Source organism: Ursus maritimus, unplaced genomic scaffold (assembly GCF_017311325.1).
Source record: "Ursus maritimus isolate PB19 unplaced genomic scaffold, ASM1731132v1 scaffold_35, whole genome shotgun sequence".
Lineage (NCBI taxonomy): Eukaryota > Metazoa > Chordata > Mammalia > Carnivora > Ursidae > Ursus > Ursus maritimus.
In genome coordinates, this window is record NW_024426119.1 from 9,636,940 (window position 1) to 9,656,430 (window position 19,491).

The window sequence follows — 19,491 nt, forward strand, 5'->3', positions numbered from 1 at the left end:
ATAAAGAGGTGAAAACAAATTTGCAAAGTTGGGGATCATGATCCAAGGAAAAGGGACTAAGTAAAGACTTCCACAAAAATAAAATAGAATATTACCTATAACCAGGAAGACCAGTTACATAACCTTGGGAAATACACGGAAAGAAAGTCCAAGAGCAAACATGACAAAATGTAGAAGAGCAATGAAACACAACGCAAACCACATACTGTGCCTCTTTCTGTCTCTTTCGGTGGTTTTGCTTTATGTCCCTCCCTGACCTCTAAATGCTGGTAGGTTCAGTGAGTCCTTGGAGCTCTTCTCCACCTTTACTCACCTCCTTAATGATCTTATCCAGACTCCACTTTGAATATCATCCACCTACTCTGTAATTTAAACCTCCAGGTAGTTAGACCTTCCCCCAGAGCTCCATTCAGATTTTCCAATAATTGCCTCCAACTGTCCAATGAAAAGGCAGCTCAACTTTAGTACATCTAAACCTGACCTTCTCTTGCACTCTTGTTCATCTTCTCTAGCAGGAACTCCATTCTTCTAGCGAAACCAAAAACATGGTATCATTGTTACCTCCCTTTCTCTCATACTCCACTCAAAAAACCCAGAATCTCACTACTCCTCACCCACTTACTCTGATCTAGCCACAGGCATATGTTGCCTAAATTATTTCAGGGGGCACCTGGGTGGCACAGCTGGTCGAGTGTCCAACTCTTGGTTTCAGCTTAGGTCACGATCGCAGGGCCATGGGGTCAAGCCCCGCGCCAGGCTCCATGTTCAGTGCAGAGTCTGCTTGGGGTTCTCTCTCCCTCTCCCCCTCCCACTCATGTGCACACACACTCTCACTCTCTAAAATAAATAAATAAATCTTAAATAAATACAGTAGTCTCCTAGTTGGTCTTCCCGCCTCTACCCCTGCTCCCCCTTCAGTCTATTCTCCTCTTTAATTTTATTTAAATAGCTTCTTTTAATTTTTTTCTCCAGGTTCAACAAGGCATAATCAACAAATAAAAACTGTACACTCTTCAGTCTATTCTTAATCCAGCAGCCAGTGTGATCCTGTTAAAATCTTAAATCAGGTCATGTCATTCCTCTATTCAAAACCCTTAAATGCCTTCCTCTCACTAAAAGTAAGAGCTGAATTCCTTACACTGTCCTGTAAGGCCTTACATATTCTGGTTCCTTTACTTCTTTGACCTCTTCTCCCACTTCTCTCCATCACTCTATTCCAGCCATGCTAACCTCTTTGCCATTTCTCAAATATTCCAGGCACACTCCTACCTCAGGATCTTTGCACTTCCTGTTCTCTATGCATGGACTGCACTTATCCCAGATAACAGCAGACATCACTTAAGAACTTTTAATCAAATGTCACATCAGTGAGCATTTCCCAAGTCACCTATCTAAACTCCTTGGACATATCCTATCCCCTACTCTGCTATATTCTTCTCTTCAGCCTTTATCAGTGTCTAAAACTATTTACTTATTTATCATGCATTGCTATATCTCGTACAAGAATGTAAGCTATATTAAGGTCTATGATTTTTATTTCTTCTGATCCTTTTCATCTTCAAAATTCAACAGTGCTTGGCATAACAGGAAGCACCCAATAAATATTTGTAGAATGATTAGATGAATCTGAAAAGGCCTGAAATAAACCAGATTATAGACAAAAAAAATAGTACTGATGTTAAATTTTTTTCCACTGTCTAAAGCTGATGGAAAAGAAACCAAAGGTTTAAATACATTATTTAGAAATACAAAAGTAGCCAATAAAAGAACAAAAATAATTATTACCAAAAATTGGGAGTGTTTTGAGGTAAATCCTCATCTTTCATTATGGAATACAATTGTCTTAATTTGATAAAACAAGAAATGGCAGTATAATGGTGTTAGCTTTATAAAACCATTGAGTGCTAAGAAGATAACCTCTCAAAGTTAAAACACACTTAAACCGTTGCCTCTGTGAAAGGAGACCAAAGGTGGAAAAGGACCCTGCTTTTCATTATAAGCTCTTTTTTACTCTTTATTGTTTTTTTTTTATTTAAGTAGGCTCCACGCCCAGCATGGGGCCCAACATGGGGCTTGAACTCATGACCCTAAGATCCTGAGATGGAGACCTGAGCTGAAATCAAGGTCAGACACTTAACCGACTGAGCTACCCACGTGCCCCATAATCTCTTTTTTAAATAAACTAAGTATTTATATTGCTCTTAAAAATATTTGACAGGTCTCATCAAAATTAAAAACCTGTTCTGTGGAAAACCCTCTGAAGAGGATGAAAAGACAAGCTATCAAGTGAGAGAAAGTATTTGCAAACCACGTATTCCACGAAGGGCTATAACTAGAATAAAGAACTCTCAAAACACAATTTTTAAAAATCCAATTAGAAAATGAACAGAACACATGAACAGACATTTCCTTCAAAAGGATGGCAAATAAGCACATGAAAAGAAGTTCAACATTTGCCAATAGGGAAATGCAAATTAAAACAAGATTATCAATATACACTTATCAGAATGGCCATAATAAAAAATAGTGAGACCACCAAACGCTGGTGAGAATGGAGAGAGACTAGATCTCTTATACTGCTAGTGAAACTACAAAATGATACAGCCACTCTAGAAAATAGTTTGGCAGTTTCTTAAAAAAACTAAACATGCAACTGCCCACCTGGCCATTTATCCCAGATATGAAGACTTATGTTCACACAAGAACTAACACACAAATGTTCAGAGCAACTTTATTTGTAATAGCCAAAAACCAGATCAACCCAGATTTACTTCAACAGGTAAATGGTTAAACTGTGGTATATCCGATACCATGGAACACTACTCAGCAATAAAAAGGAATGAACCACTGATACATGCAACAATTTGGACAGAGCTCCCAGGAGTTATGCAGATTGAAAAAAGCCTATCCCAAAAGGTTACATAATGTATGATCCCATTTATATAACATTTTGAAATGACAAAATATCACAAACGAAGGACAGTCTTAATTAGTGATCACCAGGGGTTCACTGATGGTTATAAAAGGATAGCACCAGGGATCCTTGTAGTGCTGGAACCATTCAGTATGTTGACCATAGTGGTAGGTAGATACACAAGTAACTAGGCTTTACAAAAATTCACACACACGAATACAAGTAAAACTATGGAAACCCGAATACATTCAGTGGATTTTATCAATGTCGATATCCTGGTTATGATTTTATACTATTGTTTTGCAAAACATTACTATTTGGGAAACTGGGCAAAGTTTACAAAGGATCTCTAAGTACTGTTTCTTAAAACTGCATGTAAATCTATAATCATCTCGATTTTTTTAAATGTTTAACAGAGAGGGGCACCTGGCTGGCTCAGTCCGTGGAGCATGCGACTCTTGATCTTGGGGTTGTGAGTTCGAGCCCCATGTTGGGTGTAGCGATTACTTAAAAATAAAATATTTAAAAAAATAAAATAAGATGCTTAACAGGGAAATAAAACAATCTATAGTTCTTTAGTATATTTCAGGATGCTCCATGTTTAGGACCATCAGCTTACATCAATCTAACACTAGATATGAGAGGAAGATTTTGGAATTTTATGTAGAAAAGTTCACACGCAGCTCTTTTCAAAATACTTGCATTAACGAATAAAGACAACATTTAAAAAAATCAAAATACACGTGTTCTGAAGAGGCTCCAATCTCTTGAAATCAACTCCAAATCCTTTCTAGATTCATGGCCTTTGCACTTGCAATTCCCTCTGTCTGGAAAGCTCCTCCTCCCACATGCCACACTTGTCTCCAGACCCTCAACTATGGCTTACAAATTCATATTTATAGTTTAGATCACAGTCCTTAGAGAAGCTTACCCCTATCACACAGATTGGTTATATATTATATTCTTCCTCCATCTTTGCCATTATCGCAATTGTAACTGCATAGCTACTTATGTAATGATTAACATCTGTCTCCCTATTAAATTATAAGTTCCATGATGGCAAAGCACCTTTAAAACATCTGCCACAGTGCCTGCACATTTATTGAATGTAAGCATTCAAGGTGTTTTTTGGTTTTGGGTTTTTTTTGTTTTTTGTTTTTTTTTTTAGAAAAAGGGCAACACATTGATACAAAAAGGAAAGTAGCAGCATGGGATCTCTCTAACAGCACTGCTTCATTTACAGTAAGGGGTATGCTGTCCCCACTGGTTCAAACCAAGGGGCCACAAAAACATAAGCGAAGCACGTGTTCCTAAAGAAGTACCATAAACTTAAATGCCTACAGAAAGCAAAACAAGGTAACATAAATGAGTGAAGTGGCTAGAAGAAAAGGAAAAGCACTACAATAAATGACGAATACTTGGCTTCAGTGTCCATGTAAAATAGTAATTACAGGGACTATGACAGACCATTAACACTCAAGCCTATCTAAGCAGAGGTTAGTTTCTACTCACGGCTCCAGCCAATTGTTAGCAATAATACAACAGTTGTATTACCTCTGGACTAGTAATACCATGAGCTGAAAATCCAAGTTTTATGTAAAATTTCCCCATTTTAAAATTAACTTAAATATATTTTACAACCATGTATGGGCCAAACAGAATCCAACTGCAGGCCAAAATAAGCCCACCGATTTGTGGTTTGTTCTATAGTATCCAACTGATAATTTCGGAGAAAAAAAATTTATGTGCAGAGTATTAAACAGAATGCAAAAAAAAAAAAAAAAAAGGACTTTTTTTTTTTTTTAGATAAAACCATACTCTTTCACCACCTCAACGTGACATTCTCCTCTCTGACTGCTCCCTTTTCTAGTCTGCCACCACAAGGCCACTGAAGTTGTCTAAGTTCTCTTTTGATCTTAAGTTTAAGGCAGAAGACTAAGCAGCAGTGAATAGTAAAAAAGAAAGAGAAGGGACTTGAGTCAGGAGGGTTCAAAGCTCAACTGTCACTTACAAGCAATGTATGCTACATCAAGTCATTTAAGTTCACCCATCAGTTTTTCCCCTCTATGTAATGGAATTATTATAATGTTTTCCCAGTACAGCTGCTTTAAGGATGAAATTAAATGGAACTATATATCAAACATCCAACCTAGTGCCTAACAGAGGATAAACTCAATAAACGGACAATGTAAAACTACACATAAAGTAAAAATTCAACACTAGGGTATGAATTAAACATTCTGGGTCTAAAACTGGTAAGGTAATTTAGTTGGTAGGTAGACAGCACGCCTAACAGTTTTCATAATATATATCTAAATATTTTTTGATGATTTTTTTTCCTACTAATTAAGTCATATCTATGCTAAGAATAAAGAATGCTTATTTTGTTTTACCGGCACAAGATAGATCACAATTTGAATAACGCAGGTGTAAAAAACATTAATACCTTCACAAAAGAGATTCTAGCTATCAGTACTAATGTACTAGTTAATACAGTCCTCAAATCCCACTTTCTAATTCACAAAAATAAGATTAATCCTTTTATCCTTGGGATGAGGCAATAGGCACAAATAAAAGAATTGATCCATTAATAAATTCAAATAAATTCCTGCCATCACTAGTATACCTGCTTGTCCTGTTTGGCTGAGGTAACTGTTCAATGACCTGACTGATGGAACTACACATGTCCAAATGAGAAGAATCCATAGGTTCTGAAAAAAAATAACTGTGTATTAGTATGAAAGGCATTTACCACCAAACTTCAATACAAGTTCAGAAATGTAGGGGCGCCTGGGTGGCACAGCGGTTAAGCGTCTGCCTTCGGCTCAGCGCGTGATCCCGGCATTATGGGATTGAGCCCCACATCAGGCTCCTCTGCTATGAGCCTGCTTCTTCCTCTCTCACTCCCCCTGCTTGTGTTCCCTCTCTCACTGGCTGTCTCTCTGTCAAATAAATAAATAAAATCTTAAAAAAAAAAAAAAAAGAAATGTAGACAATACCAATCTAATCAGCTACATTAAAAAATCAACTTTTGGGGCGCCTGGGTGGCGCAGTGGTTAAGCGTCTGCCTTTGGCTCAGGGCGTGATCCTGGAATTATGGGATCGAGCCCCACATCAGGCTCCTCCGCTATGAGCCTGCTTCTTCCTCTCCCACTCCCTCTGCTTGTGTTCCCTCTCTCACTGGCTGTCTATCTCTGTCAGATAAATAAATAAAATCTTAAAAAAAAAAAAAAAGTAAAAAAAAAAAATCAACTTTTGAGTGCCTACTATGCACCAGACACTGTGCTAAACCTCCTCATGTACATTCACCACAACCACATGTTTAGATCCACCCAGCTCCAATAAGAGCACTCTTGCAAAAGGGACTAATAGCTTTAAACACCTCACCTGCAGCTTTGTTTTCTTTCAGATGCTCATTGAACCCACTATTACTATCTCCTTGTTCTTCTCCAGTTGTTTGTTCAGGATTGGACACAACATCCTAGAAAATATACATACTTAATATCCCCACTATATATGAAATAATCCAAAATGAGGCATACTTTTTGTGCATGTGTTGATTTCATTTTTCCAACCAATTTTAATCCAAAGGATAGTGATCTCTAAGTACTTAAGTTTGCTGATTGGTCTTCATTAGATGAAAAATAGTTTTTCCTTAATCATTTCCAAACAAGGTATCACTCACCAACACAGGGTTCTCTTTGTGTGTCTGCAGATTAGGAAGGTGTCGGGATAGCATACTGAAGTGAGAACCAGAATCATCTTCTAGAACCTGGCTTTCAGGCTGAGAATCTTCAATTATCAGGCAAGGAGTGTCTTGCTGAGAGAAATCTGAATCCAACTGACTTCCAGTAGGGTCCATCTGCTCCCCTGGAATGGAATAACAAAAGATCAGTTCGGTGTAACCTACTAGCCTTCCTCACGCAGTTTGAGCTTAAATAATGGGGCGGAAGTGCAAGAGCTAGGAAAGGGGACCAGTCTAGGACTCCGATTAGATTATATTTATAATCGCTGCAAGCACTTCCCTATCATACCTCCCAAGGCCTGAATTCCTCGTTATTTACTATCAGCCTGCCAATCCTTCTCTCCCTCTTCTTTTCCATCACCTTCCCCGTAGACACCCTTTCCTCTCCTTCCTAACCTCTTCTCTCCCCGCCTCTTTTTCCATCCCCCACAACTCTTCCTGGCGCCTCTATGTCCCCCCAAAAGGCTGCTTTGTAATCTCGGTTCGCCAGAACACCCACAGCCCTTCACGTTTCCTCAAGACCACCCAGCCTTCCCAGCTACTGCTTCCCCACCCCCTCCTCAGGGCCCTCCAACCCTTTCCCCGTCACCGCCGCCATGCTTGCCACCCCGCCCCCTCCGGTCAGCCAACCCTTCAGACCCGAAACCCAAGCCTTCAGAGCTGACCGCACCCCCACATGTCTACAAACAGTACCAGGCATCCCGCCGGGAGATCACTCGCGCTGGAGCTAGAAGTCCCTGCACGCTCCCCAGCTCCCTCCAGCTCGAGCCCCAGGTCGCCGCTGTAGCCACCGCCGCCGCCGGCCGCGGACTCCCCCTTTTCCCGTAGCGTCACGCAGTTTCGGCTCGCCCATTCGCTGCTGCTGCCCGCCACTCAAGAAACCCTGTGGGTGATTGGTGGCTGAGGCAGAGTGCCCCGCCCCACGTAAGAAAAAGGAACACCGCGGCGTGTTTCCATGGCAGCATGGACGTTGCAGGCCCTCCCCCTAGTACAGCCAGAGAATGACAGTATCCTTGAACCGAAGGGACCTTGAGAGGGCGTGAAATATATTCCCCTGCCTCTAGGACAATTGTTTGTACCACTACTCAGACATAAGAGAAAAGACCTGTTTTCTATCGTTCCTGCAACTTGAGGACCCTTCTCTCACCCTCTTCCATAGAAAAGGAGAGGGTTTCCCCGCTTTCTAATAAAAGGTTGAAGAAGAGGATCTAGGATGCCTAGTACTTCAGAGCTGTTGAAACTGAAGAAAGGGAGGATGCTTTGGGTTTTACCTGTGTCCATCAGGATCCCTTTACGTGGGCCTCTAACTGAATTCAAGAGCCCCATATTACGTCTCCACCAGTTTGGGGTTGGTTTGTTTTGTTTTGTTTTGTTCTTTACGTTGTCTGAGGGCCCCAGTAAAGCTTCCCCCCCCCCATTGCCATTTCCAGTCTGGAACACAGTTAGAGCTTCACATTTGTTTATCATTGTCCTATCTTTTATATGAACTTGGAGACCAAGGAGACGATAGCCCCAGACATTTTTTGCTCTTCCCGTTGAGAGAATTGAGCACAGGGATTCTCAGCCGCGGTGAAGAAAACAGCTGCCACCCCTTTAACTAGATGACCTCAAAGATCCCTCCAAACCTTAAGAGTCTGTTAACCTAATTATGGTGCCAGGGTCTTATAGAGGGTGTGGCAGCTGTGACTTGTATTAATGAACTAGACACCATGAGGAATATGTGTTTTATTTAAGTGGTGGTTGGATCTGGAATGGAATTCTAGCCAGAGCAGCTGTCAATAGGGAAAGCACCTAACACTGCCAAGCATATACATAGTAGGCATTCGATAGGGGGTAGTTCTTTCTCTCTATCCCAGGATCAGAATGACTTAGGTGCAGTCCATCCATGGTCCTCCAATCCTGTAAATGCCCAATTTAGCACTTCATATTGACTAAGAGGAAGTGGAGCTTCCTATAAACCAGTCTTCTCCCTGCTGTTATAAATTAGTGATCACATTTTTTAAGCCAACAAGCAAAGCATGGAAACAAGAGGACAGAATGTTTGAAATGAAACTGTCCTCAAAAAGCTAGCATCTATTGTTGCTGTAACTAGGATATAATTAGGGTCCCCGGAATGTTTCACTAGTGGAACAACAATGCAACAGAACACATAGAGACACATTCCACTTCCCAACCTTGAAATCATTTATAATTGACTTCTGCTTTCCTCCACTCCTAATGCTGCAGAAGACCAGTGACCAAATAAATTTAATTCTGAAAGGACCAGGGCAGGTCAAAATTAACAACACTAGGTAGACAAAGTGAATCCATCTGTTCATTTGTGAGGGCTCAATCAACCAGTTCCTATGGTGGGCAAATCTTAACCTCGATTCCCATAAAAATACCCTAAAAGTCACTATATTTTTGCTCTTTTCTCTCCTGCTATTCCATTTCCCCTCCCCAAGCAAGACATAAATAAATAGGCCCTCTTGGTCATTTGAAAAGGAACCGTATGTGTTTGTTAAAACTCACAAAACTGTACACTAAAAAGGGTAAATATGACTAAAAATAAATAAATAAATATATAAACCTGAGCCATTCGCATTACTAAATAAAACTGTGAAGAAAAACTGTGAGGGGCACCTGGGTGGCTCGGTGAGTACAGCCTCTGACTTTTGATTTTGGCTCAGGTCATAATCTCAGGATCTTGAGATCTAGTCCCACCTTGGGGCTCCGCTCTGGGCGTGGACCCTGCTTAAGCCACCACTACTTTTTTTTTTTTTTTAAGATTTTTATCTATTTATTCGACAGAGATAGAGACAGCCAGCGAGAGAGGGAACACAAGCAGGGGGAGTGGGAGAGGAAGAAGCAGGCTCACAGCAGAAGAGCCTGATATGGGGCTCGATCCCATAACGCCGGGATTATGCCCTGAGCCGAAGGCAGACACTTAACCGCTGTGCCACCCAGGCGCCCCCCTAAGCCACCACTACTTAAGCCTGCTTAAGATTCTCTCTCTGCCCCTCCACCGCCCCCCTGCATACCCTGTGCGAGCGTGCATGCTCTTGCTTTCTCTGTAAAAACAAAACAAAACAAAACAAAAAAACGTGACTTTCTTGGTAGCCAGTGTAACAATTAAATTAATCATTAAATTACCCAGAAAGATTAGAAAATGCAGGCAGGATGGTTATCTGCTGAGACTGACTGCTTGTGGTTACGTGAGCCACAGACCTTTATTGACTCGAAGGCTACAAAAGACCATCAGCTGGGCTACCTACAGCTGCAGGTGCATCTTTACCTAAGCCACCTGAGACAGAGAGAAATCTAATTTACCTCTAAAGACAAGAAAATCCCATCAGACTTTATGCTAACTCACTTTAAAGTTTAATAAACTTCATTGTCAGAAATTTTTCTTCTAATCATCTAACCTAAATCCTTTATTCTAGGGCTTAAAGCCATTTCCTCTCACATTGTCTTTAATTGGTAATTTTAAAACCTGGATAAATTTTCATAAGGCTGGAATCATCTCATCTGGTCCAATAATTCTATAATATATTTCAATGAATCAAACAATAAATATAAGTGCTATATACTTAGTTTGTTAGTCTTTTTTTAAGGTCTCATCACAGACTTCTCTAAGCAAAAGAACCCCAGATGGTCTAATCCTACCTCATGGACACTATTTACCAACTTTTAAATTTGCTTTATTGTTTTCATCTGGAAACTCAGTTTGGGCGTTCAGTGGCAGAGAACTTTACTGAGCTTATGACAAGTACTGAATTTAATGAAAAACGATCATATATCCCTTTTAAGTTGCAATATTAAAGTATTACATTTTGACTTACATTTAATATATAGTTGATTCTGACCCCTAGGAGACCTTCTGTTGCACTTGGACCTATACAATCATGTCCAGTCATATAGCAATGATATAATTAACTAATAACATGTATTACATTTTTACTATGCAGCAGGTATTGTGCTCTGTTTTCCACTCCTTCTCCCATCTAAAAGCCTCATACTCTCTGAGGGTTACAGATGAGGACACTACAGCTTAGAGAGATGAAATAATTTGCATAATGTCTTAGAGCTAGCAAGAGTCAGAATTTGAACACAGTCCCCAGTGTTCTAGGAATTCATAATAATTAAAATAATATGAAGAAAACAGAGGAGAAATTGTAAAGTTGTCAACTCCACATCCTTATGAAGAAGTTAAGTCAACAAAGAGGTGATGATATAATTAAAATGTGAAAGCAAATTGCTTAAGGTAAGCAATAGTTGCCTATGATACTACATTAACTTCCTAACAGGAGGCTGACAGACTTGGTACCTGCAAAGCCTGAAGTGGAAGAAGCCAGCCCACTGGTCTGTATCTTCTCTCTAAAACTGCCTCCTGCTCATTTTAAGTAAACTTTTTATTTTGAAAAAAATTTTAGAGCAATGGAAACTTGCAAATATAGTATAATAAAACATAGTAAAATGATCCCTCATAACCTTTCACCTAGATTCACACATTGTTAACATTTTGCCACATTACTCCTACTCAATTTTTTTTATTGTGATAAAATATATATAACATGACATTTACCATTTTAGCCATTTTTAAAGGTAGAGGTTCAGTTGAATTAAGTATATCCACATTGTTTTTTTATTAAAGATTTTATTTATTTATTTATTTGTCAGAGAGAGAGAGAGTGAGTGAGCACAAGCAGGGGAGCAGAAGGCAGAGGGAGAAGCAGGCTCCCTGCTGAGCAGGGAGCCAGATGTGGGACTCAATCCCAGGACCCTGGGATCATGACCTGAGCCGAAGGCAGACGCTTAACCAACTGAACCACCCAGGCATCCCAGTACATTCACATTGTTACACAACCATCACCACCATCCATCCCTAGAATTTTTTCATCTTCCCAAACTAAAACTCTGTGCCCATTAAATACTTACTCCCCAATCCCCCCTCCCACCAGCCCCTGGCAACCACCATTCTGCTTTCTGTCTCTAAGAACTTAACAACTCTAGGTATCTCAAATAAATGGAATCATATAATATTTGTCCTTTTGTGTCTGGCTCATTTCATTTAGCATAATGTCCTCAAGATTCATCCATATTGTAATTTTAAAAGCATGTGTCAGAATTTCCTTCCCTTTTAAGGCTGAATAATATTCTATTGTATGTATAGATCACTTTTTTTTTTAAGATTTTACTTTTAAGTAATCTCTCCACTCAACATGGGGCTCAAACTCATAACCCTGAGATCAAGTGTTGCATGCTCTACCAGCTGAGCCAGCAGGCGCCCCTGTATAAATCATATTTTGTTCATTCTTGTTCATTTTAACCCACTTGTCTAATCTCTCCAGAGCCCCCAATTTTGCCACACCCAAGTATAGATGAAGCCATGAAAGCACATTAGCAGAGCACACTTCCCCCTTCCCAGCTAGCTTCATTTTCCAGCCAACCAATCAGCTGTAGGCCTTCTTATCAGCCTGAGTCTCTCTCAAACACCCAATACCAAGCACAGTTGTATTAGCTGCAGTTTTCTGCCTTCCAACTTTTCAAATTTTAATCTGAAGAGTTTAACTCCACTAGGAGCCACTTACCTGGAAACAGAAACATAAAGTTGTGGTACGGGGGGAGGGCAGGGAGGAGGTGGCATCGTGGCCTATCTGAATACTGACTGAGATTGCCAGCCTTCCCCTGGTTTATTCCTCTTTTTCTAGAAGTATTCAAATATCCATATCCCCGGTAGCATTTTACTTCTCTATCAACTTCCCGGGCTTTCTGTTTTCCTTCCCTCCATACTCTGCTTTCTCCATACCAGTAACTCTGTAATCCTTTGCAATCTGGCTTCGGCCTCCATAAACCCAGTGCCTAGCACAATTCCAAGCACAAAGCAGTTACTCTAAAAATGTTTGTTAATTGCCGATTCTGAAAATTTCTTGTCAAATCACCTTATTAGCTGTAACCTTTACAGTGTATGATGGTGTTGCTGATGCCCTCTTCTTTAAAATTCTCATTCTGTGACTCCAGAGTTCCTGGCTCTCCTCCCTCTCAGCTTTCTTTCCAATCCATAACTCCCTGGAATCCAGTACTACAAGATAAGAATTAAGAGTGGGACCAACCTGCCACAACATGGATGGACCTTGAAAACATTGTGTTCAGTGAAATAAGCCAGACATAAAAAGACAAATATTGTATGATTCTACTTATATGATGTACCTAGAATAGGCAAATTCATAGAAACTGAAAGTAGAATGGTGGCTTCTGGAAGTTGTGGGGAGGGAGGAAAAGGGAGGTATTGTTTAACGGGTATAGAGCTGCAGTTTGGGAAGATGAAAGAGTTCTGGAGATGTGTGGTGGTGATGGTTGCGCAAGGTGAGTGTACTCAATGCTAGTGCACTGCACACTTTAAAACGTTTCAAACGGGGCGCCTGGCTAGCTCGGTCAGGGGAGCCTGAGACCCTTGATCTCGGGGGTGTGAGTTCCAGCCCCACACTGGGTGTAGAGATTACTTTAAAAAAATCTTTTAGGGGTGCCTGGTGGCACAGCGGTTAAGCGTCTGCCTTCGGCTCAGGGCGTGATCCCGGCGTTATGGGATCGAGCCCCACATCAGGCTCCTCCGCTAGGAGCCTGCTTCTTCCTCTCCCACTCCCCCTGCTTGTGTTCCCTCTCTCGCTGGCTGTCTCTATCTCTGTCGAATATATAAATAAAATCTTTAAAAAAAGATCTTTTAATAAAATCTTTTTAAAAAATGTTTAAAATGGTAAAGTTTATGTTATATGCATTGCACTACAATTTTGAAAGTTTTTTAATGAGGGGCACCTGGGTGGCTCAGTTGGTTAAGCACCCGACTCTTGATTTTGGCTCAGGTCATAATCATGGAACGGAGCCCCAAGTCAGCTCTGGGATGGGCGGGGAGGCTGCTTGGGATTCTCTCTCTCCCTCTCCCTCTGCCCTGCCCCACCAATCCCGCACACATGCACGTGCCCTCTCTCTACCTCTAAAAAAAAAAAAAATTTTTTAATGAGACAACACTAAATTTCAGTATTTAAAGATGTACGCCTAGGGGCGCCTGGGTGACTCATGTGGTTAAGCGTCTGCCTTCCACTCAGGTCATGATCCCAGGGTCCCGGGATCAAGTCCCGCATGGTGATCCCTTCTCAGCAGGGAACCTGCTTCTCCCTCTGCCTGCCGGTCCCCCTGCTTGTGCTCTCTCTGACAAAAAATAAATAAAAAATCTTAAAAAAAAAAAAAAAGATGTACACCTAAGTCATAAAAAATAATAATAACAAAGAAACTATAGGATTTCAATAAAAGTCAGGACTGGTTAATTTTGGAGTCGATAATGGGAATTTCTTTAAGAGGCAAGTGAGGTGCTTGGAAATGTTCTGTTTTTATTACTAGGGGCATTAACAGGTATACAATTTATAATTCATACCTTTGTATGTTTATATTTTATTCATTTTTATGTGTGTTATATTTCACAATAAAGATGACTTAAAATAAATAAATGTATTTCATGCTAAAACTAGCAGTCTACCTTCGGCTCAGGTCATGATCCCAGTGTTCTGGGATCTAGCCCCTCAGCGGGAAGCCTGCTTCTCCCTCTCCCAATCCCCCTGTTTGTGTTCCCTCTCTCGCTGCCTCTCTCTGTCAAATAAATAAATAAAATCTTTAAAAAAAAAAAAGAAAGTGGTCCAGTTTCAATCTTTTGCATGTAGCTGTCCAGTTTTCCCAGCACCATTTATTGAAGAGACTTTTTCCCATTGCATATTGCCTCCTTTGTCAAAGATTAATTGACCATAGAATCATGGTTTTATTTCTCCACTGTACTGTCTTAGATAGGGTTGGATCCTAAAGGCTGATCTAGGCTATACAGAGCCAGCGTGCTAACTAGTTAGCAAGAACTACAGTAACACATTTTGGCCCTGCTCGCATATAAGCCAATCAACATAGGGAGTCTCGTGAACCTGAAGCCAGAAAATCCATAGCCCTGACCAGAAATTTCTTTACAAACTCTAGTTCACTTATTAATTTCAAGTCAGTCGTGTGCAAGACACCATTCCGGCTCCATGGTGGTAGTGGAAGGAGAACAATATATAAAGATGATTAAGATATAATTCCCACGGGGGCGCCTGGGTGGCGCAGTTGTTACGCGTCTGCCTTTGGCTCAGGGCGTGATCTCAGCATTCTGGGATCGAGCCCCACATCAGGCTCCTCTGCTGGGAGCCTGCTTCTTCCTCTCCCACTCCCCCTGCTTGTGTTCCCTCTCTCGCTGGCTGTCTCTCTGTCAAATAAATAAATAAAATCTTGAAAAAAAAAAAAGATATAATTCCCACGGGGTGCCTGCGTGGCTCAGTTGGTTAAGCAACTGACTCTCGATTTTGGTTTTTTGTTGTTGTCGTTGTTTTTAAAGATTTTATTTATTTATTTGACAGAGAGAGAGACAGCCAGCGAGAGAGGGAACACAAGCAGGGGGAGTGGGAGAGGAAGAAGCAGGCTCCCAGCGAAGGAGCCTGATGTGGGGCTCGATCCCAGGACTCTGGGATCATGCCCTGAGCCAAAGGCAGACGCTTAACAATGACTGAGCCACCCAGGCGCCCCTGACTCTTGATTTTGGCTCAGATCATGATCTCAGGGTTGTGAGATTGAGCCCTGCCTCAGGCTCCACACTCAGCTGGAGTCTGCTTGAGATTCTCTCTCCCTCTCCCTCTGCCCCTCCCCAAACCCTACTTTCTCTCTAAAATAAATAAGTAGATCTTTTTTTTTTTTTTAAAGAGTCCATTCATTTATTTGACACAGAGAGAGAGTGAGAGAGAGCACAAGCAGGGGCAGCAGCAGGCAGAGGGAGAAGGAGAAGCAGGCTCTCCACTGAGCCGAGAGCCTCACATGGGGCTGGATCCCAGGACCTGGGGTCCTGACCCAAGCCATAGGCAGGCGCCTAACCGACTGAGCCACCCAGGTGCCCCAAATAAGTAAATCTGTAAAAAAAAAAAAAAAAAAAAGATATACTTCCCACATTTAGGGAACTTATAATTTATAGAAAGCATAAGACACATAAACAAATAACTATAATACAAGATACGATAAAAGTGCTATAGGAGTTCAGAGAGGAAAGAAACCAAAAGTAATAGTTTTTTGTTTTGTTTTGTTTTGTTTTTAAAGATTTTATTTATTCATTCGACAGAGAGAGAGACAGCCAGTGAGAGAGGGAACACAGGCAGGAGGAGTGGGAGAGGAAGAAGCAGGCTCATAGCGGAGGAGCCTGATGTGGGGCTCGATCCCATAACACCGGGATCACGCCCTGAGCCGAAGGCAGACGCTTAATGACTGAGCCACCCAGGCGCCCCCAAAAGTAATAGTTTTAATCATATTTATAATGAATATTTATTGAGCATTTACTATGTTTACTCTTGCTCCTTTTTTGATCTCATCCAGCCTCATTGCTATAAATGTCATCTGTAAGTTAATGACCCCCAAATTTATATCTTCAGCCCAGACCTCGCTCCCAAATCCCAAATTTATATATCTAACTGCCTATTCACTATCTCCATTTGAATGTTCAAATGACATCTCAAACTCAATATGCTTAAATTTTAACTCATCTTTTCTACTAAACCTGCTCCACTTGAAGCCTTCCCCATCTCAGGGTGGGGATGAAACTTCATCCTTCCTGTTGCTTATAACAAAAAGCTTGGAGATATTCTTTTTTTTTTTTTAATAGAAAAAGAAAAAAAATAACCCATGTACTTATCAGCCAACTTCAACAATAATCAATAAATATCCAGTCTTGTTTCATCCAATTTCCTACCTCTTTCCCAACTTATTATTTTTAAGCAAATTCCAGATATCATATAATTTCTTTTTTTTTTAAGATTTTATTTGTTTATTTGAGAGAGAGACACAGCAAGAGAGGGAACACAAGCAGGGGGAGTCGGAGAGGAAGAACCAGGCTTCCTGCTGAGCGGGGAGCCCAATGCGGGGCTCGATCCCAGGACCCTGGGATCATGACCTGAGCCAAAGGCAGACGCTTAACGACTGAGCCACCCAGGTGCCCCAGATATCATATAATTTCATCCATAAATACTTGTATTTGTGTGTAAAATATAGAGAATCTTTTAAAAATATCATTAACACATACAAAGAAAATTAACAGTAATTTCTTAATGTTACCAAACATGTAGTGTTCAAATTTCCCCAATTGTCTCTCTCTCTTTCTTTCTTTTTTTTGCAATTCCAGAACAAAATTCACACATTTGGATGATTCTTTTCTTAGCTATCTTTTAATCTGTAAATCCTCCCTCATTTTTATTTCCTGCAATTTATATATTTGTTGATGAAACTAGGTCATTTGTTCTGTAAAATTTCCAGCACGGTGGATTTTTTTTTATTGCATCCCTGTGGTGTCATCTGATATATTTGTCTCTTCTTGTTTCCTATAAATGGACAGTTAGATATAGAGTTGTTATGATTTATGCTCTATTTTTTCTTTTTTGGCAAGAATCCTTCGTAAGCGCTATCATTTTCTTCCTATTGCATCTTTTTTTTTAAATTTAAATTCAATTAGCCAACATATAGCACATCATTAATTTCTCCCTATTGCATCTTATCAAGAGACATATACCATCTGGTTGAATATATTTCTGTTCTGTTACAATTGATAAATAGGCTCAAATGTTACTATCTTTTTACTTGATAGTTTAGCAGTCATTGGTAATCATTACCTAGGTGCATTATTTCACTAAGAGCTGCAAAATAGTGATATTCTATTTTATTTTATTTTATTTTATTTATTTTTTTAAAGATTTTATTTATTTATTTGACAGAGATAGAGACAGCCAGCGAGAGAGGGAACACAAGTAGGGGGAGTGGGAGAGGAAGAAGCAGGCTCATAGCAGAGGAGCCTGATGTGGGGCTCGATCCCATAACGCCAAGATCACGCCCTGAGCCGAAGGCAGACGCTAAATCGCTGTGCCACCCAGGCGCCCCCGTGATATTCTATTTTAACATACTGTCTTCACTTATTAGCTGGAATTCTTTTATAAATAACTTTTCCTTCATCAAGTATTTGATTACCTAAGGAAAGGCAGAATAAATGCTTGATTCTTTCTTTTGATTTGCTAGTTTTCAAATTAATGACTTGAGGTTCTCTACATAATAGAGAATAGTTCTCCGAATGATGAGATTCCTTAGCATACTCCAAAGATGACCAATGAGTCTCACTATGAACTCATGGATTTTTTTTTTTTAAGATTTTATTTATTTATTTGACAGAGAGAGAGAGATGGCCAGCGAGAGAGGGAACACAAGCAGGGGGAGTGGGAGAGGAAGAAGCAGGCTCCCAGCAGAGGAGCCTGATGTGGGGCTCGATCCCATAACGCCAGGATCACGCCCTGAGCCAAAGGCAAACGCTTAACGACTGAGCCACCCAGGCGCCCCTGAACTCATGAATTTTAACACATTTAGTGTATCCAATACATTGCAGTTATTGCTCATTTTGAAATGCATATTGTCACATCTTTGGACTGTGGAAATCTCTTCAGATTAGCTCCAGAGTCCTTTTGACATAATTCCAGTGGTCTTTGGTACCTTTCTTGTTTTCTGTTGTGATAAGATGTTCCAGGTTCATCTTGTTCATTTCTTGCTCCCAATCTGGAATCAGATGCTTTTCTAAGAAGCCTTGGTTCATTTTAGTAGTAAATGACATTTAGAGACCGCAATTTATGGCTAACATTGGATTTGGTCAGTGTTTTGCTTTTTCCAATTAAATTTTAGGATTTCAAGGATTTTACCCAAGTTTCTTGATTTTATATTTACCTCTTTTATGATCCATATCTTGGTTCCTGATAATGTTAAAATAATTTTTATTCTGTTCTCTCTCTCTCCCTCTCTCTCTCTATATTTAATCTATTTCAGAAAAAATATGAACATTATTACTAATGAGACAACTAATGAAAAAAGTTGAATGTTTCTTTGCAGTTTTTTTCCCCCCTTAGGGTACATCTCATTAAAAATGTACAGTTAAGATTTATGCTACAACATGGATGAATCTTGAAGACATTATGCTAAGGGAAATAAGCCAATCACAAAAAGACAAATACTGTATGATTCCCCATATATGAGGTACTTATATACCTCATATACTTATATAGAGTAGTTAAAATCATAAAGGCAGAATGCAGAATGATGGCTGCCAGGATCTGGGGGGAGGAGAAGTGGGGAGTTGCTACTTAATGGGTATAGAGTTTCTGTTTTACGAGATAAAAAGAGGAACAGAGATGGATGGTAATGGTTGCACAGCATTATGAATGTATTTAGTATCACTGAACCATACACTTAAAATTGGCTATGATAGAAAAAAATTGGCTATAATGGTGAATTTTATGTGTATTTCACAATAAAAATTTTTGAAAAAAGTACAGTTAAATTATTGTCTTTTAATTCTACTACTAATTTAATACAGTGAGATTAATTTATTTCATTTTGTTTTTTATTTTTAGTGACTATTTGATTTTTTTATTGAGATTAAATTTAAAAACAATGAAATGCACAGCTCTTAGTTGTATAATGTGATGAGTTTTGACGAATGTATACATCTGTGAAACCTACGTACCATTCAAGATATAAAACATTTTCTTCACTTTAGAGAGTGGCAACCATATTCTGATTTCTACCATCATAGATTAGCTTCTCCTGTTTAATAATTTTAATGTAAATGAATCATCTAGTATGTAGTCTTTCTTTTTAAGATTTTAATATTTTATTTGAGAGAGAGAGAGAGCAAGAGAGAGCACAAGCAGGGTAAAGGGCAGAGGGAGAAGCAGACTCCCTGGTGAGCAAGGGCTCAATCCCAGGACCCTGG

At 40.0% G+C, this 19,491-nt stretch overlaps 1 protein-coding gene across 1 annotated transcript in view; it reads right to left on the minus strand.

Moving 5' to 3' along the window:
* Positions 1-7,499, minus strand: part of TP53BP1 (tumor protein p53 binding protein 1) — a 68,308-nt gene extending 60,809 nt beyond the window's left edge. The window contains 4 exon segments of the mRNA XM_008702163.2: positions 5,541-5,625; positions 6,302-6,395; positions 6,600-6,784; positions 7,353-7,499. Of these exon segments, the coding sequence (XP_008700385.2) occupies positions 5,541-5,625; positions 6,302-6,395; positions 6,600-6,784; positions 7,353-7,359 (371 nt within the window). The 5' untranslated portion in view covers positions 7,360-7,499.
* Positions 7,500-19,491: the final 11,992 nt, after the last annotated feature.